Below are 27,773 nucleotides of genomic sequence, written 5' to 3' on the forward strand. Positions count from 1 at the left end.
AAAAAAAATCCTGGTGCCACCCGTGATACGTACGCACCACTAGCGCGTTACTTTTCAATAAAGCGGAATTTTTCGCCATCATGATTTTCTTGAGATCTGGTAGTCTCATGACTTTCAATCATGATGTAGCAGCTCCGAAATATTCGTCACGTGCCCACAATTGAGCTGTGTAGTCTTGCATCGCTTCTTAAGAAAAAAAAAGATAAATTTGTTTCAGTGAGTTTTTTTTTTCTTTTAGTTTTACTCAACCATCACGCCCACACCGTATGGCTGTTGGTGTTGAGCACGAGCAAAGTTATGTAACCCATCAAGGTGCTAACAAACATTTCCTGATCAAGCGCCGCCTTTTGTTATTCGCCATAAGTACAGCAAAGGAAACGCAGGAAAACGACTCGCGGAGTACGCGAGCACCAGTCGTTTTGCGTGCCGCGCGCGAAACTGGCTCCGCAGGTAATTTTTGCATGAAACTCAGTGGCGCAGTGGGATGCGAGAGAAGGGCATCGGGGTGCAGTGCACGGAAGCGCGCGCTCCGAGCCTTGTCGGGTGCAATCCTTCCCAGCATGCCTCAGTGACGCTCACTCGGCTTAGCAACTGCTTCGCGCTGCTCGCGAGAGTGGCAGACTTAACGGTCATTTTGTTTACGAAATTATCATTGCCCTATGCTTTTGACTGGATTACTGCAAGCCCGGGACGCTTCTAGCTGGTCTTCCGTTCCCAGCGAATCGTCGAGGGAGCGCACTCCATAATGGCATAGTAAGTGTGCGACCCGAAAGGATGACTCCGTTGCTGCTACGTGGTTAGCGCACCTTTTTGTCTCTGATGTTCCTCGCAAGGGCGTCAGTCATATTATCGCGATTCATGCCAAGCAGACCACCTTTTGTCGGAGAAATAACGCGACGCAGAACTATGTGGCAGCTTTTGTGAAGGTATCTACGAGAGACTGCATTGAAGTGTTTTGTCAATAGGCCTTGTCTGTTTATCTGCGGCGAGGCGCCGCGCTCTCGATTGCGTCGCTTCTCCGTTCGGATCGCTGGCGAGGAACGTCCGATTTTTGTTAAAGTTGTATCGGCAGGACTAGCATTACAGTGTACTGCAGGTATTATATCCGAAGCGTAGTCGTGCGTCGAGGTCACCGCCTTGGCGACGTCGGCGCCGATGCGGCCATCGTTGCAGCGTGTGCGGAAGCGTTGGACTTTCTCGGAGATATGCAATCGCGATTGCTTATTCGCCTCGTGAAACTCGAGCTTGCGAATTGTGTACGATTGTTTTTTTTAATTTAATTTAGTCTTACACTTTGGGTAGAGAAGGCTTATGAATCGTACGCAGCGGTATCGGTGCAATAGCGTTAAGTTTAGCTTCTGGACTCGGCTCGTGGGTGACTCACATTGTCCGCAGCGAAACCTTTCCTCGTAGTAAACACGGCCCGCGCGGGTCACTAGGCTAAGTTGCCGTCATTGTATGTTCTATATAGGCCATATGGTGATCATTTGGAGCCCCCCTGGATCCGTATGGGATTTGTGGTTTCGTACAGCTTTTTCTGCGCTGACGTTTTAGCGAGATCGCGGGGTCTGACGCACATTGTCTCGGGACAATACGACCTGTTATCAGCGGTTGCCTCGATAGCTACCTGCAAGTTCTGCTCACTCCCCAGTCCGTAGATAAGTCTACATCGCGTCGGCCTTGGTTCGCTGCGAAAGGCGCTGACCGCTCGAAATGTGCGCGCACAAGTGTATTTTCTTCATCGGTTCGCGAGTGTGATCCATCATGGGCCATCGTGCAGCTGAAGTGCTGCGGGTTCCGGCTGACGCTGTTGCGAGTTGTGTGCGTATTGTGTGCTCTCTTCAGTTGTTTAGTGCGACGTTTTCTGCCTTTGACGCCTTGGCGCAAGAGGACGAGTGCGTCGCACTCCTGCTTTTGCGCCTGTGGCCGTAGCTGTTTGACACGCGCTTGTTTTCAGGTGAGCGACCTGCTGTGAGACACTTATTTACTGATACTTGAGAATGTGGAAGCTTCCGTAGATGCGAACACCCCGTACACCATACTTCTCCTTCGGTCGAGGCAGTGAGGCGGTCACTGGAGTTGCCACCGTGGCCTAGTTTCGTAGCTTCCTAGGTGTTGTCGGATCGATCTGTTTATTCAGAGCTTGGAACAGCAGCTAGAAAGGCCTGCGGCTATATGTTTCGTTGAGCCACAGTGATAAAATATGAAAGTCCATATGCCTCTGCACCGTACTTTACGTATCTGAGGTGATCTAGCACGTATTTATCGAGACGGGATAAGACTATGGGGGGACACACTGGACACACCTGCGCTAAATCACTTCAGAGTTGTGCCAAAAAGGCCAGAAGTCAGCCCTTGCGAAATACTTCACATGAGTGTGCGAGAGAGTGTGGTCGCTGTTATTGCACCTGCTTTACTGTTGATGAGCTATGTGCTTGTGTTGTGGGATTACTGACATAATAACCTAAATTAAAGACCAAAATCTCAGCATTTAATGCGGAACTGCTTTGTAAGGTTTTGGGCTCAAGTAGCATTTTGCTAGCCACCACACATAGCATTGACATATTGTGTACTGTCATTATGCCCAAGGGATCAGATATGACTGACTTTTGTTAGCTTGATCCCACATGTAAATATGTCGCTTTAAGCTGCGCATTTGTCCTTGCAATCTGTTTCACTCTTATCACATTGTTATTACAGTAGTTGTTGGTCTTGCATCACATTACAATAGCTGACTGTCTTGTGCAAATCACATTAGTTTTCCTTATGGTAGTGTTCACAAAATGTTATATAGACTTATGTAGCATCCCTGCTTGTCTGCTTATTGTAAGTACAGCAGACTACTGTTGCATCTAAATAACACTTGTCATTAAACCAAAAGCTGTCTGTCATAATGTTTGGGTGAAGTGACAGTGTTCTTGTTAATCTGTTTCAGAATGACTGTTTTTACAAATGTCGTAAGTGGCACCTGTGAATAGCTTAGTGGCACAATGTTTGTTATCCTGCTAGTGTTGTGAAATTAACTGGCAAATTGGGCAAATAGTCTGTTGTCATGTTAGCTGATAAGCAAGCTTGTGGACAGATTTTGCCTCTTGCAGATGGTTATTCTTTAAAAAAATATTATTTTCATTTGTTTGGCAGGATAGAGTTCACTATGAAGGGGGGAAAAAATTCACATTGAAACCACGGTGGCAGTGTGTTGGTGGGACAGCAGGCTTCAAAGTATTTTTTTTTTCATATTTTTTCCATCTTGATGCAGCAAAGGTTCTTTAATCTTGCTAGCTTTATGCTTATATTCCTTTATAATGCCCAATTTAGTCCTTCAGTAATGAACGACCATAGCATATACTGTCAAAATTCATGATGCCACAGCAAACTGGTTTGGAGCTGGGCAAATTGCTGCCAATCTACTTTCGCATTTGTTCTGGCTTACAAAACCTCTCGAGAGTAAAGGCGGTTGTTGCAATGTAGAAAAGTATAATTTGGTAACACAGCTTCATATTTTTTTTTATTTTCTGATAAAGAACAAAATGCAGGTAAGCATTTGAGCCAACCTTTGTGTATGCATTTTTACTGGAGATATCCATAATTTTTCTCTTGTGTCACACGTGTGTTTGGTGTGGCTGCTGATATAAGTGTAAAAAAAAATGGATTGTTCATGATCCTGTCCTTGAAAAATATGAGGCTTGCATGGCAAAAAAAATAAAGTTTCTACTTTGGGGGAAGTCACCTAATGCCACAAGTTTGCGTACCATTACCCCACACCGAGTGATTTTTTTATGCATTAATTTATGCCCATAAAGCTATACGAGACTGCACAGTGTTATTGACATATGAAAAACTGGTTTCTTAAGCACTGCTACAGTTACTTGTATTTGAATAAACAATTTTTCCGATCTGAGTACTGCCACACAGTCAGAAGGCCTCTTGAGCCAATGCACTTTCACATCGATTTGTTGCACTGAGCATGTTGAAAAACAATTTAGATTGCTTCAGTTAGTTTGTTCAATTACTTTTTGTTTACCATATTGGGCCTGCTTAAGGAATGTTCTTGTTGTCATTTTCTTTCTTGCTATTAGTTTGTTGTATTTAGTACGAATTAAGGTTGTATATAACGCTATGGCATTGTAGCAAAAGTACAATTTTTTCATGATGCAGCATGTGAAATTTTATTACTATCTACAATCACATTAACAAAATGACAGTTGAGAAAAATATATACCTGAGGGATACCTGAGGGACAGTGTTGCACTTGAATTACTGTGGTGTGCCTTTACATAATCATATTACGAGTTCTATTATTGTGGGGAAGCATACCATCTCCGACATTGTCATTTATATCTTTTGTAAATGTAGGTAGAGCTTATCGCTGTATTTTCCACAAAATTCTGTACTCTTGTGTAGATTGCTCAGGTTGACAAGGCCATGGTTTTTTCGGCTCAAACAATTAAATGTTCCTATGATTCAATTTTTGTATTTTGTTCATGGTCTAAGTGGTTATCTTCTTGTGTTATCGTTAGAATCAGCCCATCAAAAGAGGTGGACGGTGATTAAAAATAAAGCAGGACTTAACAAAGGAATATCTTTATTATTCGAGCCTTGATTAACTGTAGACTGTGCAGCCTGTTGAATCCTGCAAAAGAAGCAGGTAGTCTTGAAAGAGCCCCAGATAAGTACTGCAACTCGTACAAGAGTAGCACAACAATGGTGTTTAAACAGTATAGCAAAAGCCGTTGCCAGTTTAATTGAATATTAATTTCGGGTGTCATATATGTTCATGTGTATTTTGTATTCATCATTTATATGGGTATAGCGCATCACGACAAGGATACAAAAGACCACACACAGCGCTAACTTGCAACTAATGTTTTATTTATGATCACACATGCTATTTGTACCTTAAACCATCAGTTGCTATTTAGTGCTGTATGTGTGTCTCTTTTGTGTCCTTGTCATGGTGCGATATACCCATATGAATGATGACCCCCAACCAGAGCCCGGCAACGTGCCTTAGTGTTTTGTGTGCTGGCCTGTTTTATTAAGGTAATGCATAAAATAATGGTGGCCACCATACGGTGCAGGCTGTTTAGCTGAGCATGATGATTGTACTTTGTCAGATCTCAAGTGCACTAGGAAAAAAAGTTTGTCTTGTCACTTTTGTTTCTGTTTAGAGATGTGTTTCAAAATGATTGGAAAGACCTTCTGATCTTGAAAGTTTGTTTTAAAGGTTTTCTGTACGTCAAGTTGTGGATTTTAAAAGCCAAAGTCATAAGTTATGTAACATGTAATTGCAGCTGCCTCCAAGTAACTTTGCATTAAATGTAGATGTAAACAAATTGCCTGTTGAAAGAGACAAAGTAATTAGCAGTGAGTAAACAAGGGAGATCTCAGCTTGGAGTGAACGCTTATTGACAGCGGGACTTGTCTTTGTGGGGGTCTTTGCTCGGGCTGAGGCATCCCTTGTTCACCATCTGTGAACCGGTTCTATTAAGCTGTCTTTTAGGATATGCCATTGTTATGTAATTGCATACTGCTGCTTATTGCGAGGGGCCTTATTTTCTTTGTAAAATAATGAACCAAGGATTTTGTGCTTGTGGCTTTGTTTGATGGTTGAATATAACAGAATGATTTATTGAAAAGTGTATTTAAAATTTTCTTAAAAATTGTGCTATGAAAGTCTATTGAATAAATCTTTCTGTGTTAGCCCAGTAAATGGTTCAACACTTTCCTATGTATGTAATGGTAATACCAGAACCAGTATTACATAAACTTTGGTAATAAGCTGGGACCTGTGTGATTTGGGACCCTTACTAGGACTATGAGATACAATTTATAGAAAAACTTCTAAATCAGGCTGCACAATTCGTCTCCTTGTTACTACAACCATTTTCAAAGTGTCTCTGAATTAAAAGCATTGCTGGGCTGGGAAATTTTAACAACTAGAAGATAAAACTTATGGCTGAAATTTTTCCACCATATTGTTTACTATCAAACAGGCATTGACAGTCGTACCTACCTATTTGTTACGAGGCCAGGGTCGTACCCAGAAAGTTTTTACGAGGAAGGGGGGAGGGGCACGTTTAATATTTTGGGGAGGGTACACCATTAAAATGGTAGTTTTTTGCTCTCTATGTCCTGGTGAAAAAAATCAGGGGGGGGGGGGGGGGGGGGGCTGGTGTGCTATCCTTTGGCTACACCCCTGAATGAGGTATGACCACTCCAAGAAAGTACACACATATAGTTGCAACACAAATAATTTTCAGGTCTTTTTTACACAAACTGTACAAGATTGGAACTTGTTAGTGAAAGGCATTTCTGTATTTGATAGTAATAATTTGTATTCCCAATTGTGTGTACAATAATGCTTAGTTGACCTTTATTTGAGATTTAGGTACATTTGAGCATGCTTGTTTTATATATATTTGCTGATTATCACTGTAAAACATGTAGTATATGGTACTAAAGATATCTCCCCTGTGATAATGCCTTTGAGGCAGTGCAGGCATCCTATAAATAAATAAATGTCCTTTAGCGATATGAGCTTGTTAAATTTGCATGGCTTGACAACAATTATGGTTATAGTGGTGTCTATTATGCATCGGTGTTTCTGAAATAGCATCCAAGAATCTTTGGAGGGACAGTATCAAAAAGCACCACATCAGTTTACTACTTGGAAATTACTCTCTAATCACCCTAGTGATGTTAATTTCATGATCAGAGGTTCTGTGTGAAAAGGTGAAGTAAAGGTTGAAGTTAAATTTTATTAATACCACAACCCTACTGCCGGCACATCAGCATGACATTGTGCACTTCAAACCACTTTTTCAGAGTTCAACTGCATTGGCTTCATAGAAATTCCAGAAATTTGTTTCACTTACCATGGGGGTTGTGGTACTCTACTGCTGACTCGAAGGTCATGGGATCAAATCCCGGCCACGGTGGGTGCATTTTCAATGGAGGCAAAAGTGCTTGAGGTACTTAGATTTGGGTGCACGTTGACAAACCACAGGTGGTCGAAATTTGCGGTGCCCTCCACCATGGCGTCGCTTATAATCATAGTATGGTTTTGTGATATTAAACCACAATAATTATAACAGGATTGATGATTGATATGTGGGGATTAACGTCCCAAAACCACCATATGATTATGAGAGACGCCGTAGTGGAGGGCTCCGGAAATTTCGACCACCTGGGGTTCTTTAACGTGCACCCAAATCTGAGCACACGGGCCTACAACATTTGCGCCTCCATCGTAAATGCAGCCGCCGCAGCCGGGATAATTAAAACAGGAATTTGCCCTTTAGGGTCCTTTATAACAACACACCAAAAATCATTTTCGCTGTTGTCAAATCATGTCATATCAGATGGCATCGAAATTAATTATGGCCCAGGGTGCTAGTTTGGGAATTTCAAGGCGTCTTCACCCGTATTTTTCGGCCATTTTGTGGCTTACGAATCATGTTGCTGCAGCAAAAGGGACGTTTTTGTTATTGTAAAAGCTAATGAGCTAGTACAGTTCAAATCATTTTTATGTTTAGTATCACCTTAAAATATCAGTTATGCAATGTGTTATCTGTGTTGTACCTTTATATTGATGTCTCACAAGAACGAAGGTTATTATAAAAACAGCACCATGCAAAACAAAGCACAGAGTTGTAGCATCAAGCAGAAACACTGTCTTGTAGACAGTGTTTTGTTTGTGGCGATGAAAAGCCGCATTGTCTCGAACATTTACATTTCTTGTGTGAATATGGTTGCATTCCTGTGATGTTTGAGATGTCCAACAACATTGACTGATGTGATTCTACGGAAGTATGTTTTGTTTTGTTACGTGAGATTGACTACTGCGATTCTATGTCAGTCTGTTTCGTTTTGTAACGTGAGACTTCCAAAATGTGGAAAAAGACTAATTCAAGATCTGATGGAAGTGGGGATGGGGTAGAATTAGGTCTTCAGGTCAGCCACTTGTATGGTTAACATGGCTTAAGCCTTGAAGCAACACATACTCTACTCATTTTGAATTAGTTTTTGCGTAAATAGAGCACAAATGGCTGATTGTTCTCTTTTCTCATTTGGCTCCCTTCTTCTCCTTGTATCTGCAGGCAGCCAGCACCCTTATTGTGGCTCCACAGCACGTCACTGGTGTAGCCCGGTTTTTCCCAGTCCAGCATGGTGGACTGTCGTGGATCTCCTCCAACTAGAAGTGTGGCCCATTTCCCGAGTAAGCTGTACCCGCTTCTCAAGACCTTCATGACTGTCCACCCAAACGCTAGCTGTACCGACAACTGCTCGGGCCATGGCGAATGCCACCAGGGCATCTGCTTCTGCGAGGTAAGTGCCTTTTCTGCTGGTCTGAGTTAGCTTAGAGCTCCACATTTTTTCTGCACTTAATGTACACGACCTCAGAGCTTACGCTGTAGTACAACTATGGATATTTTTGCTTGTGACTTACAGGACTGTTCAATTACTACTGTTGAGTTACTTTTATGGGTAACTGTATAGAAGGAATTTGTGAAGTTTTTGAGTTTCTTAGCAAACTGTTGCCGAGTCATTGGTTTACTCTCTTGGCGGTCTAATGGTATGTGAATATGGGGCACTAAGAAACACTGTTTCAGCCTGCTTTAATTTATGCCCTTCTAAATTGAAGCCTTAATTTTTTTGTGACATTTTATTTTAGGTGCAGTACAGCGGCGGAACCTGCACTGATCCAAACCTCAGCTATTTTGTGGCTTTTTCGACCATCTTTTATTTAATTTGTGCGGTCTCTTTTGTTCAGCTGGTGAGTAAAATCGTAACTACCTGCCTATCATTTCTATTCATGCTTTTCTTGTCAAGCTCACTGTTAGAAAGAAGAAAAACGCTGTGAAGTTGCATTATTCTGTCCTTTCTGTGCTTTGGAAGGTATGGAGAGTGCTTGCAGTTTTTTTTTTTTTCTTCAAGGAGGAGAACATACGATACAGAAATTGTGTTGTTATGGGGATTTTAGATGAAAGTGTGGGCAGCGAGCTGGTACATGTGATGGGTTATTATGCTGTGGCCCACGGCACATATTGCCTTGTATGTTTGTTACAGTGCCATGGTAAGCAGGTAGCTTGTATAAAGATGTATGTTATGCGTTTTCTATTCATGAGATCTATTATATGGTAAAATTGATGTTGCAACGAAGTGGTGCCTGTGGTTGTATTCTTTGAAAGCAAACTGTTTCACTTCCAATTTTCGTATGCCAATAAGCTTTAAAAAGGGATTACAAACTTTATAAATGCTTACTTGATTAAAATCTGTTGTTAACACTCACAGTTTAAGGCCCAACTGTTTTCTTATAGGGGCCCGGTAACACTTCTCCAAATAATCAAATGTACTCAACTGAAGTTTTATAGTCTCACGTATGAGTTGAGGTAAAGGGATTTGTCACATGCTTGAACCACCTTTTCTCTTTCATTTTGATGAGCATGGTAGAAGCTACGCAGTAACGGATGACAAAAAGCTGTGAAGCTACGTCTATGCACATCATGACCTGGAGCATGTTCTCATGATCATCAAATCTGCCTCTGACCGTATCCTTCCCTCCATTGACTCTCAGGCCCATTGAGAATAAACAATTTCTAGCTGTCTTTATAAAACTCTATTGTGAATTCCCTGTCACGTGTAGGGTTAATACTTGGGCTCACATGTTTACAGGAGCCTTGACTACTGGTCGACCCCATTTTCTGATTATGCTGAAGAGGTGTTGTACAGCCCCTTTATGGTCATTTGAGAAATAAAAAAAAGTTTGATGCAAAAGCATTATTCATGATTATTATGGTGTATGTTGTGTACTGGGGGGTAGCCACCTCTAATGTTTTCACTGTCGAAGGAGGGGTGTACCGGGAATTTATTTGACATGTCACATAGCACACAAAACTTACCTTGCTACATCTGTTTGTTCTGCTTTTATGCAGCTTGTTTGCATACGGTCTGAATTTAGCCGGATCAAGCCACCTTCGCTTCTAAAAGCTTTCAAAGTGACCACACAGAAGGCCCTGTACGCACTTATCTGCATTGCCACTTTTGCCAGAGGATTCTACTTTTCATCTCCAGTGAGTATTTAGTCCCGAATATGTGGTGATATGTGGAACTTTGTAGTAGTGTTAATTTTTTTTTCTCAGAATGAGGTTCCTCAGTGCTGTACATTGTGGCAGTAGCTTTATTTATCACTACGATACACTTGCTCAAATGTAAGCATTCTCTTTTTATTCCCAAGTCAACTACAGTGTAACAGGGGGCTTACGTTCAAAGGAAGAAGGACAAAAAAACAATACTTCGTGTAAAGTTCTGACAAATAATTTTTTAAGATACGCTCAAAAGAGTAAAAGGCAATTTAAAATGCAAAAAAGGAAAACATAGTCAGATGAATTGGCTCTTGTCAACAGCACAACATTGTTCATACAGACGAAAACACATTGATTCTTCAAGCTCATGGGAGAAGTGTAGCATGAAATGCGTCATGAGCCTGTAGAGTCAACTTTATGACAGCAGAGCATAGAGGAACAGCCTACCAGAAAGCTAAGGGACCTCGAAGGGACTTCAAGGGGAAATGTGATATAAAAAAAAAAAAAAGTTTCATGAATCTGTCGGCTAAGGCAATTTTGCTCTATATATGTGCTTTTATGCTTATTTCAAATATGTAATTAGTTTTGTTCTGAGTTGCACAGTTTTCGTTTTATGCCATGGCAATAATTAAAATATAATTAGTTTTGGATAAACTTTTAATGCCATTAAGCTTTTATGTTTCTGTGCTATTGTTGGCTCATATTGCTCCTCATTAACTGTAGAATGCAAATAACTATTAAGAAAGTGGGTATAAGACATTTTAATAGACAAGAAAAATTTTATTGCGAGAATTCCTAAATTCTCAGCTCATACTAATGGCTTGCTTTAGCTTCATAATAATTATACAGGCGATATCAATTTTTGAAAGGGATACTTTCACCCTTCACATGTTAGGGAATATCGTGACAAATTTCATCTTAATCTGGCTATCAGAAGTAACAAAAGTATGATGTATAATCTCAAGAAACTGCCCGAAAATGGATCTTGAGGAAGTGCATTTCAAAGGTGTAAATCAAAGCTTATCTATAGGGCAAAGATATGTTTTTTAAAGTGATTTTTTTCATCAACAAATCTTGTCAATTATTATTTTGAATGTGGCTTTAGTGAACTCCTCATGTGAAATGCAATGGCACGCAGCCAGGTGACAATATCAGGAAAGCTTTTTTAAGTTTTTGGTGGCCACTTTGGGCTCTGTAAAAGTGGTTATAACCTATTTTGAGCTAAATTAAAATGTTAAGCTTTTGTTGTGAAAGTAGAGAAGTTGAACTTGTAAAAGCAAATAATAAAATGAGAAACATGTTATTTTGGGAAAACTTGCATTTTTCGACTCTCATCTTCTCTTAAAGGCTGATAAAATTAAGGCTACACTGATAGATAATATTTGAGAATGTCTACAACATAAATATTAATGGCAGCACTATAGTAATTGAGATAAGAGTATGTGGTGCTCACAAACATACTAGCTCTAGTGGGACATACTAGTACAATGGACTTCCATTAGTGTAACTCTGACTAGTTAGAATTTTTTTTTCTCTTTTTTTTATTGGTTCATTCTTGACTGATGGTCCTGGCTGGCATCTCATACATAGAACCAAACTTCTGTTTTGATCTTGAAATGAGCCTTTACTGGATAATTTTAGTTGGCTGGGTACCAAACATTAGTAGGGTTTGCGATTGTAGTTCTAGTAGTGCCGGTGTTTTATTTAATGGGGCTTGGAAAACTATGAATATCTTTTGTTGCCCACATCATCTCGCATTGAAATCGCCGATTTTTCGCCTGTAATATGAAAGTTTCAATGCAAAGGCTGTAGCTTGCAGTTAATTGTTGAAGGATTTGTCCTCTTCTATATGTACCTTTTTTGAAAAAATTTGTCAGAAAATTTATCTGACAGTGTAATCTGATCCAAAAGAAATACTTTTTGCAACAACATCGTCAAGAGCTGGCTTTGCCGTCAAGGATTCGTGCAGTATAGCAATGATGCAAACCTACTTTTAGTCTTACTATGCGTGCACTTAACCAATTCACCTCAATCTTTTTTGCATTTGGGCTGGTTGGCTCATGATTCGCTCGTAGAATAGCACAAACAACAGAACACAGAAGGGACATGCAACAGCTCTTTGTCTCTTGTAACCCTTTGTTTATGCTGTTGTCTTAGCAAGTTAGTTACTTTACTCGCTCAGCCATTCGAAACATGTCACATCAGATGTTCTTGGCAATTGTGAGATTTGCACACATCACTGGGTGGAATAGTGAAGTGCATGTGCACTTCACTGCTGTGTGGCAGCGCGACAACTCCATCAAGCTCGATAGAGTTGTAGCGTTTCGATGGCCATCGACTCAATGGCCTTTCAAACATGTCCGTGTGACACAGGTATTATAGTGACATGATGGGTATAGAGTGCCCAATACCCGCCATGTATTTTAGGCGAAGTTTATGTACATTTTTCTCCATTACCATAAGATCTACAATAATTATTTTACTGTCATTATGATCATGAGTCATTCCTCGTTTTACTAAAGCAGATTTAGCACTGAAAATTGTAATGCTCATTTTTGTAATTCTTTAGTTCGGGCACTTAATTATCACTCAATAATAGCTATTAGATGCCGGGTTGCAGAAGAGCACTTCTTCATACAACAATAATTCTACTTCAGCATATTCTCTATTACGTTATTGAAATACTGGCCAAAATCTATAACTCTAGATACTGTGGTTTCTGAGAAAAAGGAACATCAGTACAAAAAAGCATGTTTTGAGATAATTGCATTTAAAGTTCAATTCCACATTTTTTCTAAAGTACAACGAGATAACAGTGAATTCACGGGTCCAATCCATTCAATAGGCACCAGCTAGATACTCATCACCACTATCATTTTTTTCTTTTTGTGTTGAAATGTCTTGCCTGGCGAGCCTCATCTGTCGCCTGCTATGCAGCTGTGTCAGCACAGTATTGTCGAAGCAGTTCAAGGGTGCATAGGCCCTGAACTGTGCAGTGCCCTGGCGAAATTCCAAAATAGTTCAGAACATTCACAAGGGCTATATTGTTGCCATTAAAAGCGAACACAGCGTCAGTGCTGGAGGAAAACATTTTTTTGGAGCGCACTCCAACACGGCAATCCAACGACTTGTTATTATTTTTAGTTTTCCCAGGGAAACAATTAGATAGAAAGTAATTCTGGATCAGCTAGTTCTAGATGATTTGTTGTAACAGCCTCAGTAAGAGATGCTGGAACGTGTTCTTTACGCACGGATGTCACCAACTGTGCTTTGTTGAATTTACACGGAGTTTCGGCTTCCTTCGAGCAAAGGCCGTAAGATTGATTGGTATATTTTGATGTCATGTAAAAATATGTGGACTGGACAACTTTTTGCATGTCCTCCAAGCTGGCTGTACTTCTTTTAATGGCCCAACGATAAAAGTTTTGGTGCTTGCCAATTATGACGCCACTAAGACATCCCGACCACCCGACCAGATATAGATTTCTCTACAGAAACATTGATGCCTCAGCTTTCTTTCATTTTTGCAGTTCTGGTCCCATTTTTTTCTCATTTTTTTTCAATATGCCAAATGCACTCCAACTTGCAAACTGTAACCTCTCCATATGGCTATTATACTTGAACTGCAAGGAATCTCTTGCTATGTAAAAATGGGCATGGCAAGCCACTGCACAAGTTTTGAAATATGTCATTTTCAGAGAAAAAAAAAATCGTACAATGAGAAAAAAATGTCTGATTATGGTTTAAAAAAGGCTGCAAATTTCAAGCGATGCCAAAAAAAATTTTTTTTTCAATATTTTTGTTTACCCTGTCCCCACAGGTACCATTTCTTGACAGCGATGTGGGTGATGTAGTGGGTGAAAAGTTTTGTTGCCCGTACACTCCCTTTTCTTTAGTATTTTTTAATGTGCAGTTTTTTGTTGGGTTTGCTCAATTGTAAAACAGGCTTTGACACCAGTCAAGAGAAAATACCGTGTTCATGTTATGTTTTTGGCTTGCTTTCTTTCTGCACTTTTTGGGTCCTAGGCATGTTTTAAGCCAGAAACAGTCGCACCACCTGTTAAACTGTAGTGGGCTGTGAGGGTGTATGTGATGTCAGTTTTCTGCTTTGGGGCGGGCAAATTGTATCTAGGTGGAAGTTTTGGACCCTTAAAACGCAACTTACTCTCAAGTAAATCTATTTTTGGCATGAAGTGAAGGCTATGAGGTCTCTGGAATAGTGTTTTGCAAATGCTCATCAACTTAATATTTATTGTCCCTTTCAGCAGCTAATTAAAAACCACGTAACCATAGTAATTTTGACTATTAAAAATGGGTAAAATACTTGGCTAATGTAAATCGCCTTTGGTTATGGCATTGGCTTGAAACAGCCTGCATTTGCATATTTGGTTCATGTGATGTATGCTTGCTGCTTTATTTTTCAGGAAAATGCATCTTTAGAATGGGCATCTAGTTTGATGAGTGCTTACTACCCGCTGCTCCTCACTGGTTCATCGCTTATTGTCTGCTTTTGGGCTGAGGTGAGTAATTACTTATGATGTAGCCAGGAGGATGCAGTGGAACTATTTTGTACTTAACATATATGTTGACTACGCTTATGGGAACAATTGCTAAAAACTTGTTTTGGTCATCTGTTGCTTTTGAAACATTAGTACAGGCTCAGAAGAGCTTATGTGCTATGCAGTCATTTATTTGATAAAGTTGTATGTCTAAAACCTGTGCAGTTTTGTGACATATTTTGTTTTCGAATTTTTTTTCTTATACTTTTCTATGTTTATACTTGACACATTCCTTCTTAAGTGTTTAAAAGTAAAATATGGGACATTACAATATCCTATAGTATGCGGATGGCACTGTGACAGTCTTTTCAACTATATCGTTAACTGTTTGTTCCTACGCTTTCCAGGTGTTTCACCTCCGTGACCTCCGGCATGACAAGCCTCGTTTCCTTAGCAAATCATTTCTTGGCTTTCTTGCATTCAACATCATCACCTACTCGCTCCTACTGGCCGAGTTGGTGCTCACGCAGTTTGCTGGCTATAGTGAAACGGAAAGGGTAAGTTACATACTGGAAACTACTCCAGAAATACCATTTTGTAGGGTCATTTACAGCCTTCTCTCTTTACGACTGCGATCAACCAGTTCAGAATGTGACCCATAATGCCATGAACCAAAACAGACTTTCTTCGTTTGGCAAGCCTTTAGAAATAACTGGATAAATAAATGTGTGCTCAAATAGGTGTCTTTATATTTAATTGATGTCGATTGCAAAGCCTTGATACATTGAAATCGCCAAAAGCTTGTGATTTAATTCGTCATATCAGAATCATGTATTATTGAAGTTCAGCTTTTTATGCAATGTATGGTCACTGATAATTCTGAAAGGCAAACTGTGTGGGAAAAGGAAAAGTAGTCTACTGTTAGTTATATGGTTCAATATGCTCATGAATGCAGAGGAAGATGTCGTATATGGCACTTAATATTGTTGATGGGCTAATGATGTTTAATGGGTTCAATGGACATGGCAGGGAGAGTTGCTTAATTTCAATATTTTTTTGTGGTTTGATAGCATTTTACATAAAAGGATTCTGTAACACCTTTTAAAGTGTAATCGTAAACGTTAATCATATATGATACCCTCAAGATTTGATGACATTATTGCAGGGAGCGGTAACAGTAGAAAATGAGATACAACTGCTAAATGAGTAACAGAACACGTTAGTATTACATAGATGTACTATGCTAATTTCGTAAACAGGGGGTGGGTGCTGGAACCGACGCTTCGGCAAGAGGAGTGGCTGTTTTCAAGGCTGGAACTCGAAAATAGCGGAGGGCGGGGGGGGAGGGAGGAGGCAAGTTTGCTTGTCAAAACGTCAACTCAAGCACACACACCCTGTTCACAAATTTCTCATTGCAACCTTTTATCTTCCCCTTGCCTTTTTTATTGATGTACAGTGGGCCAAAACTTTAGCTATTCTGCGCAGCTGCCACTTCTCTGTCAGTGCCTACTTCTTTGTCAGTGCCATATTATGGAACAAAATTACAAAAAACTGCTTTGTGGACATGTGCTTTATGGGCATACACTTGTCCCTAATTCAACTGAAATTTAATTCAGTCGTATGGCAACGTTACACAGAAAAACAGCCACTCATGCACAATAGCTAAAGATTTGGCCGACTGTACCATGTTAGCTGATGCTTTACTAAGTAGGTTGCTTGTGTGAAATGAGCATGGACAATATAATGTAAATTCTTCCTGAATATACAATTTAACTTATGTATGTATGCTGAAGATAGTATGAAAGCAAGTCAATTAAGATAGCAAGTGAATTGAATTGAAGAACAGTCATTTAAAAAAGAAAGGGGTTTGTGAAGAAGGTGGGGTCTTTTGGCCTCACCAGCCCGCCAGTCTGGTTCAAGGAGTGCCACTTGGCCCTTCTTTTCTTTGCTGGTGAGCCAGGTCTCCCATAACTCTGCCCTGAATTACATCAGGCGTATTACTTTTCTGGATGGCGTGGGCTCGCATTCCCACATAATGTGTGTGAGAGTTAGTAGCAGGGGTCAATACGGTGTGAAAATAATAAAGCTGTGAAATGAAGTCACTATAAAGTGAAAGGTGGTGAAAGAAGTTCTTCACTAATATCTGACGAAAGATTACTCGCTCTAGTAAGTGAGTATTCTGGCTGTCTTTGACAACACAAAATAGTTATTTACCTGCTGCGTTCAGTACAATATTATGTTCCCCACATGTTCACAGGAGGCTTGGTTGCTAAGTGGTAGCATCTTCTTTCTCCAAAAAGTATTTTAGGGCCCCTTTAACAATGATCTGCTGCACGTGAGCAACAAACAAGCCATTGGAGGCTATTGCTAGCTTGTTGTAGAAATTGAACGTTTTTTTTGTAATTATCCTTTTCCCAGAGCCTCTTTTTGGGTGTGTTCAATGGCTCCTTTGCTGTCCTAATGGTCATTGTGGTGGTCTTCTTCCTGATATATGGAGTGGAGGTCTACTTCAAGGTGTGTGCATTTTTAATCTTTCATGGCTGTAATTTGCTATAATTATCAGTTAATAAAAATATACAAGTTTTTTCCTGCACCTTATCTTTAAAGTTAGAGCATTATGAGTCACAGTGATGTTGCTACCATGCCAGTGTGAAGATTAGTGACCTTTAAATCACTAGTTATTTATTTAATGATTGAGTTTAGTTGGTTAAAGCAATTGGTTAAAGCAGATAAGCAGTTCAAAGTGTGCTCGACATTATCAAACTGAGCAGCTTACAAAATTTAATAATCATTAATAATATCACCTCGCCGTGGTGGTCTAGTGGCTAAGGTACTCGGCTCCTGACCCGCAGGTCGCGAGATCGAATCCCGGCTATGGCGGCTGCATTTTCGCCTCCATTGAAAATGCTTTGCGTGCACGTTAAAGAACCCCAGAGGGTTGAAATTTTCAAAGCCCTTTACTACAACGTCTCTCATAACCATATGGCCGTTTTGGGACATTAATTCACACATATCAAGCAATTATTAATAATATCTAGGGTTCAGCTTGCCAGAACCACCATATGATTATGAGGCACGATGTAGTGGAGGTCAGCATGAATTTTGACTATCTGGTGTTCTTTAACGTGCTGTTACATATGTATGACTAGTTGGTGGCACCACCTAGCATGCGATGAGTACGAAATAAAGAGCAGTTGGGCCGAGGCGGGTCCTCAGCAGCTCAGTGCTGGGTACGTACTGAGAAAATAACGCATGCATTGACATCGCGCTGTACACGAGCCTCCACCATTTTGCCTCCCCCAAAATGCGACTGGGTGCACCCTGGATCAAACTGCTTATTCTTTGTAGCATAGCCTGTCGTATATGAAACTAAGTACTGTTTTGGGCGTGGTGCAATTATTTTGCACTAAAAGCTTTTGCTTTACAATGTGGTGTGCAAATTGCAGGTGCGTGGTGCCTTTGTGGCTGGGCCCCCAACATTGCCCAACATGTCACAAGTGCACCAGTCACGACTGGGACTTGTTGCCTTTGCCACCCTGCTGCTGACGATGGTTTTATTCATCTTCTCAGATGTCATGGGCTCCTTCTGGAAAGACAAGTGAGATGCATTCCTGCTTTACATTCAGCAGTATTGCAGAGATGTTGAAAAAGGAAGGGTACTAGCTCACATAAACATAGTGTTGGAAGATGATGTATTTATGTATTTGGAGTTCTGATAGCTTCAAGCTCTAGAGCATGCAAAAGCTACTTTCCTCTGTGTAAATTTGTGCTAGTGAATTAAAGGGACCCCTGACACCAAAATTTTAAACTATAGATGTTTGTGTTGTTTGATTGTACGCATACGAGGGCACTTCTGCCCCATTATTTGTGGCAAACGTCTTTAAAATTTTAGTTAGGTTTTAAAGTGGGAGTGCTCATTCGAGTTGGCTACACCTCAAAACGTTGCCACTATTACGATGCAGATACATATTACATTGAGTGAGTAAGGCAAGTTGACATCACAGCCAAGTTTGTTTGGTATACACAATACCACTACTGGCACCCAATGGCTGCTATTGTTCCTTGCTTTTCTCACCCTATTATCAGGCTGCTGGCAAGATGGTTATGGCTGCTTATGACTTTGGTGTTTTTCTAGGCTTGTGCGAATATTTGAATGATTCGAATTTAAATTGTTAAAACTTTTGAAGTGTACGAATAGGTGAATGTTGATGTACAAATAGGTGTATGTTAGGCTGCATGCAGTTTCCTGTAAAAGTGGTTTCACTGCAGTGGAAGGGTGCTAAGTCGTGAAAGCACTTTATCAAGCGTACACAGTGTAACCTCAATTACAGTGAAACCTCGTTAAACCGTAGTTGGCCGGAGCTTGGAAAAAGTACGTACTAAACGGTAGTACTGCTTAACCGAAACAGCGTCAGGTCGCTCACTTACCTGTCAAAAAAAGAAACCTTCAGGGAGTGCGATGAAAGAACAAAAAACGTGCAGTAATTTATTAACTTGGCGTGACAAAGTCTGTAATCTTCATTTGACGACGCGGCGGCCTAGCAGCAACGACAGCGGCCTTAAACTCACTTATGCTGTGAGCCAGCTTTTCCGCCAGCCCCCTCCTCTCGGCAAATACCCGCATGACGCTGACGCCATGCGCAGCTTCGGCCACTGTCGGACCTGGATCACCCGTGTTGTCGATTTCCATGTCGTCCTCATCACTATCATTTGGCGACACTTCGACAACCGAGACAACAATGGCTTCGTCGGACATGTCCGGAGATGTCTGCACATCGCCGACTTTCCAATCACGAGGAGGGGAGTTTTGTCGGTTCCAGTCATGTTTATGGAAAACGCCACTGATATTCTGTCTTTTGCATGCTTGCCGCCGGTGCACGTCTCGCCTTTGAACGCGAGCGTTTTGTCTGGTAGCAGCTTAAATAATAGCGCCGATTCATCTATATTAAAGATGTCATCAGGTGCGTAGTCTTCCAAGATGTTCTTCAGCTTACCATTTTGCCACTGCTCCGCGCCATCCACGTCAGCAGGAGCGCCTTCTCCCGAAACAGTCCTCGTGGAAATGCTGTGCCTCACCTTAAATCTGGCCAGCCAGCCATTGCTACACACGAAATTGTCATGGTTGAGCTGCGAGGCAAAAACCAGGGCCTTCTCCACGAGCAGGGGTCCGCTGATAGGCAGATTTTTTTACCTTGCAGCTTTTAGCCACTTCACCAGCGCCTACTCTACATTCGAAAACGCCGAACCGCGTAGTCGGCACCTTTTCGCAGTTGCAGCAGCACTACCGAGCAACTTCTCTCTGGAATTCCAAATTCCACACACCGTGGTTAACGGCAGGTCGTTTTCGCGTGCCAGCGCCGATTTTTTCGTGCCACTTTCAATAGCACAAATTATGTCCAATTTCTCCTCCATTTTTAGCACTCTATGCTTTTGTCCCAGCTTCGGCATGACGCAAGTACGAAGCAGCACAAGCACACATACACAACAAGTGAAAAACGACGCGAGAGCTGTACGGCACAGATCAACCAGAGAACACCTATGCACGGCGCCACAGGAACAAAGAAAGCAAAGCAATCGCACACCGTGGTTACGTGTTTGTGCAAAGCGCCATCGCGTGGACAACACCAGAAGCCTAGCCGGCAGAGTGCTTCTTGTTGCAGAAAAATCCAAGAGATGGCGCTCACCAACACAGCCGCCATCATCATCAACACAGACAAGCGAGGCGTGTTTCGATCTCTGGGGCTTGCTGTTATGTCGGGACGCCCAGTGGGGGACGATATGCCGCGGCGAGTGCACAACGAAAATTCGAAAAACTACTTACTAACCGATACATACGCGATAAGCTGGTACGGCTTATGCGGATACAAAATGCATTATGTTCAATGGCCGCTGAGTCGGGGATTTGACTTCACTACTTTTAAAACGAAACTGCTGTTTACGCGGGTACGGTTTAACGAGGTTTCACTGTATACGACTTTCAGGAGACCACATAAAACCGTGGTATATTCCCCACCCCCCATTGCTGAGTAGCAATCTGGATGCTAATGTCTGGTTAACCTCCCGGCCTTCTTCTCGCTCTCTACATTTCAGTAGTTCCCTCACTTTGTAATGAAAAAAATAAACTTATAGGCAGTGACGCTCGGCCTTGCCCAAAAAACAGGTGCAGACCGCCTGAAGAAGAAGCCCACAGCACGACCTTGTTCCTCTGCAAGGAAGGTGGATAAGTTATTCTTGCCAGTGGAAGCTAATAGCAGCATTACTTAGTTAAAGGAGGTGTGAGCTTATCTTTGTTCTCAACCTTAAAAAAAATTGAATCCAACGTGCATTTTTCTATTGAAATAGACTCCAGAACTCGCCTGTGTGTAAAAACGAAACCGAAACCACGTTGCCAACAGCCTCCTGTCACAAGAGTCAGAGACAGTGTCATTGCTATTACATAATGGTGACGGACTACGAGTTTGCATAGAATGCCTTCGTGCTTGACTGAGCTGTGTCCGTTGTATTTGTTGAGTTGTGAAGAGCAACTCGTGGTGTCCCACTGTTATTATGAATGTTAAAATCAAGTGAAACTAATGTTGCATGGTGAAAACAGCTGCATTGCGCTCTAATGAGTGCACAAGTCTGTGACTGCGAGTGCGACAAAGACAGGAGATCACCTGTATGTCGACGAGCAATATTTTCCTTAAACGGAATGTGAAAATATCGGCTTTCCGGCCTGTTGAAGCAACCCTGTGTGGATAGAGCTTGGCTAGGTAACGATCTCAGATACGTACGCACGCGATCAAGGCATATGTAGAAGCGCATGAAATTCCAAGCGAATAAATTTCCGGCACCAAACCATTTCATCGTAAAATGAGGGTAGTCACGAAACTGGGGGACGTATCATCGAAGTTTCGCTGTGGTAGTTTGCATGTAATCCCCTGTAAAGATGAATTCACTGCAGTAAGGTACTATAAGCCATGAAAACTGTCTTGGGGAAATCTGCATTGCTTCTTAGCTTCATTTCAAGGTAAATGAACATATTACTTTCGCATCGATTCATCGTTTTTTTTTTTTACTTTAAAAGCTTAATGTACTGACTTATATGGCCGAAGTATAATAAATGTTTACTCATAAAATATTTTACAGGTTATCACTTGCATACTACCGAAAGTCAAATCCTGCTTCTATTCAAAGTTGTTTCCTTTTTTTTTTTAACCAAAAAGAAGCATTTGCACAGGCCTTTTTTCAATTTAAAAAAAAATATTTTGCAGGTTAGTTGGGTCATGACAGGTATGCCCATTTTTTTTTTTAATATGTGATATTGGAATTGGATTTTTAAAAAATTTGACCAAAATCACTATTTCCTTTGAACCTAAAATTCACTGTTAGCGCAAGCCTAGTGTTTTCAGTATCAAAGCAAGGGATAATTTCTGAGGAGGTGCACTTTTCCCAGTGAAGTAGATGCTTAGAAAGCAGATGTGTTACTTGTGGTTTCACTGTAGAAAGAAATTTTGGCAGTAAAGCGTTCCTGTTGTGTGCCACCTTAACTTGTACTGCAGCAACTCCTTGTTTTGTTCTTTTCCACGCGTTGGGTCCAAATTCAAGAAGTACACCTTCAATATTGCCAAAGCTTTAGTGCATGTGTCATGATGAAGCTCCACCATGTTAGAGTGCTAGTTTATCATTTTAGGTTAGCGTTTTTGAAATTATACCAAAACCGGTCTCAACAATGTTAGCATTGATAACGTATGTTAAAGCATCTATGACTCAGTTTTGGAATCGCCTGACTCAGTGCTACTAATTAAAGTATACCATTCACAAACAAAAACTTTGGCTGTCAGGAGTCCTTCAAATCAATCAAAAGAGGTTATCAACGGAAAGATTTTTCTCTTTTTTGAATGTATGTCATTGCTTAATTTCATGCTGTGTATGCCACGTCTTGGCTATGTCAGCCAAGACGTGGCACACATAACATGGCTCAATGGCTGTTTTGCTGGAGATGTTGTATGTCGAGGGCAATGGTTTAGAATGCTTTGTATAAGGACTTATGGAATGTTGTATTTTTATGTATATTTAAATATGTAGATGGACATTGCTCAGGGCACAAAGCTGATCTTGTTAGATTGGGTTCATTCAGAAATTGCACGGCAGGTAAAACAGGAGTTAAAAAGACAACATGCAGGGAGCCTTTTACTGTCATGTGCTTTTTACTGTGGTTTCAATTTCAGAGAAATATGAGTGTTCAGGACTAGTTTAAAATATAAAGGTTAGGGTAGTGGAGTCTATTGCAAGTTCTATCTGCATTCTTTTTTAATCTAGGTCTGTTTTGCTGTACACAATTCAATGAAAATAACTGCAGTGGTTTACTTTTTTATTACCATTTGGGGTGACCCCGCTACTCACTGTAGCGGAAGATCGTTGCAGGTTCAGGCTTAGCGAGCCACAGGGCTGCATCTCCGTCACCTACTCACGTGTAGCGCACCGCTCAACTAACAAAGCGTTTAGTGCGGCGCGGCAAAACAGACAGTGTTCGATTAAAAGCAATACACAAACATTTTATTGCCTTTGGCTACACCACTAAACAACAGTACAACGTCCGCTCCCCGTACGCGGGGGAGCAAAGGCTCCCGCACGTGGACGTTCTTGATAAAGGGGAGAGCGCAAGCACATCACAGCTGGAAATGGCGAGCTTTGACATTCCGGTCAGAAAAAGGTCCCTCGCGGCTATGCTGTGCACTCTCACGATGGCCACTGGGCCTGGTCGGGAGAGGTAGGGCAAGCCTGACACGCATAGGCCTACGGCAAGTGCGGCTTGGCGTGTTGCGACCACTTCAAGTACTAGGCACTGCTGTTTGGCTTAGCATATGGTACTGAAGCTAACACTGAGATAAACACGCCCGCCGGGAATGCCTAGGCACCCAGGCAGGCTACATACAGTCCAGCGATTCCCAAAGGGGACACGGATGAAGGAAAACCACGTGCTTACCAGGCGCTGGCCAACAAAAAATAGGCTCTTTCCGGCGCGCACGTGGCTTGGCCTCGCTGATTCTCGCAGCCCCCGAAAACACCGCGCACGCGCGTGGTGCTATCTATGGCCACGCACTGTTACTAGAGCACGGGAAAGGAAAAGGAGCGGCCGTACAGCGAGATGCCTGCGAAATGGTCGCGGGCGTGCCTCAGATCTCCACACACTTCATTTGTCTCTGGGCTTTCAAATAAAATCTACAGTTAAACCGGCTTATAACAAACCTCCATATAACGAATTCCTTGATATAAAAAAGTTTTTCTATTCCTCGCCATTGCTCCATAGAAGCACATGTATTTGCGACCTCTGTGTAACAAAGCAACAGCGGATAGACAATCTTGATATAACGAATTTGCCCCACTAAAAATCCAGAAATTTGTCCCCGTATTCTGTCATTTTAGTATGAGCATGCATCTTCCGCGGCTGCCCCGCCGCCAACCATGCGCGAAGCGGTGGCGGGCCGCATCGGCGTGAGGTGAGACAGGCCTACACCCCACGAGCTTCTCTTGCCGCTGTTCTCGCCGCGGGTGGGCTCCCCCCCGCCCCCCACTAAATAAAAAACTATTTTTGCATGTTGGCAGTGCCACGCTTCTAGGTAGCGTCACATATGTAGGGCCACGCTGCATATGAAGGGTGCTTTACCGAATAGTTTTCCGCGGTATTCGTGTCTGTGTCGTTCACTGTTCGTTTTCAACGCCGTGCGCGCGTGCATGGTTTCACTGTACGTGTTGGTGTGGCCCCGACGACGTTCAGCTTTGCTTTTTTTTTTTAGGGGCGAATCTCCTTAAAGTGGCACCCGTTCATCCCTTGTCGTAGTGCGTAATCAGTCTTAAGTTTTGACCTGCAAGGTGGTGCCAGTGGGAGATTTCTCCTGTGCGTTGTTGAATAATAAAAAATTTGCAGCGTGTGCGTTGACTAAAAGGCGAATTCTCCTGTCTCTCATTCCCCATTAGTAGCCATTGGCATGTACATTGAGCATTATCTGACAAGAAAGGGTTGCTGCGTTATACTCGCTGGGCATACCTCTTTGGTTTTAGAAAGGTTGAGCGAGCGATGGGCCGCAGTGCCATGAATGCAGTGATCTAGTATACACCATGAACCCCAGGTGGTTAAAGGTGGGAAGTACACACGAAGCGCAAGCCGTAAGAAAGTGTGCGTGTGCCACCTCGTTTAGTTCTTGGAATGTCCGCTGGATGGCGGTGCTTCTATATGCGGAATATATGATGAAAAGATGCAAAATGGTGGTACTTGGAGTGTTGACTAGGTGGACGAACGGACACACAGACACACAGCTTGAACAGACGCACAGAGGGCTGCTCGAACAGATGGATGCATGGACGAACGCAGGGAAGGATGCACAGATGGACGTGCGGACGCTCAGATGCACGCATGAACGGTCACACAGACGGACACATGGACGGGCGGAAGCAAGAACGAATGGACGGACATATGCTTCGCCCCACTCTCCATCAGTCACCCTGTGGATATGCTGCCATTTTTTTATTGTGATAGCAATCATGTATATGGACAGTCTCGGCTGGTTTTTTGCGGCTGCCGTCGTCATTCATTGTATATGTATACGTATCAATATATGCATATGAAAACCCGAGAAAAGAAGCCACCCGCACTAGGCGCCAATCGCGCTTATCTCACACACGTATTTTACCCCGCGAATAGGGAGGGGGAGGGGGTAGATGCGTGTGCGCAGGCACTTATCCAATCGCGCGCCTTCGACTTTGACTGGAACAATTGCGTTTAGTTGCCGGATGCACAAAGATCACTTCGCTCGTTCGACAGGCCCCGTTTGCGAAAAGAGTGCGCTTTTTAAACACAGTGAAGTAACAATTAGGGCACTTGTTAGTTTGCACTCATTACGTTTCATGCCTCGTTATTGTTTAAACAGTGCGTTAAGTGTCGGGCGGTAAATGTTGTTAGTTTACTGTATGTATGTTGTTTTCGTGCGTCATTTGTGTGTGAGCAGCGCGCTGCACGTTTCTATCTGCTTGCCGTTCTAAGCGTTACATGCAAAGTTGTTATCGCATTCATTGCTCCGCCCTTGCGGTGAAACTGTGACTTTTCTTAATTTCGGACAACCGTGTCTTCACCACCGAGGGGATGTCAGATTAGGCCCTGATGGAAACTCTCCGAGACCAAGGTGACGACGGATCTTCGGAGGTCGACTCGTCACGTGCTTCCGTTTCGCGCCGCGCCGCCGGATTAGTCGATGAGTTCTGGCAACACGGCAGCACGTTCAATGCAATGCAATGATCGCAATAGCAAAAAATTGTAATGTTATAAGAAGTAAGGCTGGCAGCCTTCTCTTTTGGATGTGATATCGCGGAACACCTAAAAAAAAACGCTATAGGAGAAGGGCTCTTTTCAGAAAACACAGTTCCTTCGCCTTGAAACCGCACTGATACTCACCGAGATAGCAAGTGTGCCAGCAATCGCGACCGCCCTTAAAATCCAAGTTCATTATTGCTACTCAAGTGATTTCCCCCCCTCCCCCTGCGTTGTTTCATGCTCATTCAAGACGGGTGGTTTACTTTCTGTTTGAGCATTCGACAGCAGTTCTAACAACACCCGGGAGATGTTATGCACTTTTCAGGCAATAGGGATAGGCCGACTCATTTGATCGCTGCTTCAGCAGAGCTCGCGCGCTTCCACCCGTCCGCGAAAGTTACGATGCGCGGGGGCGTATGTATTATCAATTTGGACTCGTTACGGAACATGGGGGCGACGGCAAAACTCGCCGCAAATGTCTATATAATTAGTATCGCAATAATAACATAGGTTTTTACTGTAAAATAAGTGTCTTGGGTTAGCGCTGCCTTCAGTTCCCCTTTTGTTTGATTTGTGCATTTATTTTTTAAATTTTCATACCGAACCTGCATAGAACAAAATCTTCTTTATAACGAATCTTTCCGGAAATTTATAAATTCTTTTTATCCAGTTTTAACTGTATTGCTACATGTGTGCTTTGCAAAGAACATTCTTTAAAAAACATTCTATTTGTATGTTTCAGGTAGTCTAGCAACTACCATCATCCCTCTTTGACAAATTGTGATAAAGGCAGAAAGTAAATATTGCCAGCTGTGTTTTGGAAAATGTGAATCAGCGATGAGGGTCACTTCTTTTGACAAAAAAGTGGCAAATGCTTGTCATGTTTTGCCCAGTAATGACTGCATAATGTTCAAAGCCAAAAAACCTAGCTATTGGCTTTTGATTTGTCTGGTGCAGATATTTTATATGGCAAATGTCACTCGGAGAAGCTATCACCACATCGTGGCAGAATATAAGCCAATGAGCATGCAGAATACCTCCTACTGTAGTGCCACTCTGTTTCAGATCAGTCGCTCTGAATGGTGAACCAGCTATAGTGACAGGGACAAAGCGGTACTGATATTTATAAGTGGGCTTGTTTTCTTAGCATACTAAAGAGACAGCACTCAGCTGGCTGTTTTGCTTTTAACTATGGCTACCATTTGTGCATATGCACCAAGATGAACCTCTGAAGTTGTTAGTGTCAAAATGCATGAGCACAGTGCAAAGGGCCTCATTGCACTGTGCTCGTCTTCGTCTTTTTTTCGAACCTTTTTTAATTGTGCTGTTAAGATAACCTGTTTAAGCGTTTGCTTGCCCCAAGGTATTTGGGCAGTTTTTTCCTATTCACTCCTACTTTACTTTGAGCCCTGGATTTGTCCCCAAAACTTAACTAGTTTTTGTTCTCAGTACTTCAAGTATTGATAGTTTTAAGGGGTCTCTTTATAGGCAGCATTTACTTTTCATAATCAGTCGTAGGTCACACCTTGAAAATATGAAAACAATAATTGTGCTGACTTGGACTATCATTAAGCACATGCTGCTTGTACACCAATTGTGAATACAGTTGAACTCCACTACGACAAAATTGAGGGCGGGAAAAAAATTTCATTGTAGTGACATTGAAAAAATTATTGCTGACCTTAGTTAGCGAAGCAAAGGAACTTTCATTCCCAAAATATAAAGTGTTGACTGCTTCCTTTTCTTTCCCAGCAGCGTCATGATGCTATTCTCACATGCATAGCAACACCGTGCTGAAACGCACAATGAAAGAATGGCTTTTGTGAAGGAACCTAGCAGTTGCACTAACATACCAAAAGCAGCGGCTGTCCGCTGTCAAAAGGCATCTGACAACGC

General features: G+C 42.0%; 1 protein-coding gene across 2 annotated transcripts in view; it reads left to right on the forward strand.

Annotated features, from left to right (window-relative positions):
* Nucleotides 1-578: 578 nt before the first annotated feature.
* LOC119161266 (uncharacterized) overlaps nucleotides 579-27,773 on the forward strand; it is a 50,677-nt gene continuing 23,482 nt past the window's right edge. The window contains exons 1-8 of one of the 2 annotated variants that reach the window (XM_037413651.2): nucleotides 579-753; nucleotides 8,103-8,331; nucleotides 8,678-8,779; nucleotides 9,939-10,076; nucleotides 14,513-14,608; nucleotides 14,995-15,144; nucleotides 17,006-17,101; nucleotides 18,034-18,185. In XM_037413651.2, coding sequence (XP_037269548.1) covers nucleotides 8,170-8,331; nucleotides 8,678-8,779; nucleotides 9,939-10,076; nucleotides 14,513-14,608; nucleotides 14,995-15,144; nucleotides 17,006-17,101; nucleotides 18,034-18,185 — 896 coding nt within the window. In that variant the 5' untranslated portion in view covers nucleotides 579-753; nucleotides 8,103-8,169. Of the gene's footprint in view, nucleotides 754-1,691; nucleotides 1,822-8,102; nucleotides 8,332-8,677; nucleotides 8,780-9,938; nucleotides 10,077-14,512; nucleotides 14,609-14,994; nucleotides 15,145-17,005; nucleotides 17,102-18,033; nucleotides 18,186-27,773 lie in introns of those variants that run through there. The other variant, XM_037413652.2, reaches the window with a different exon arrangement.

Source organism: Rhipicephalus microplus, chromosome X, assembly GCF_043290135.1.
Source record: "Rhipicephalus microplus isolate Deutch F79 chromosome X, USDA_Rmic, whole genome shotgun sequence".
Classification (NCBI taxonomy): domain Eukaryota; kingdom Metazoa; phylum Arthropoda; class Arachnida; order Ixodida; family Ixodidae; genus Rhipicephalus; species Rhipicephalus microplus.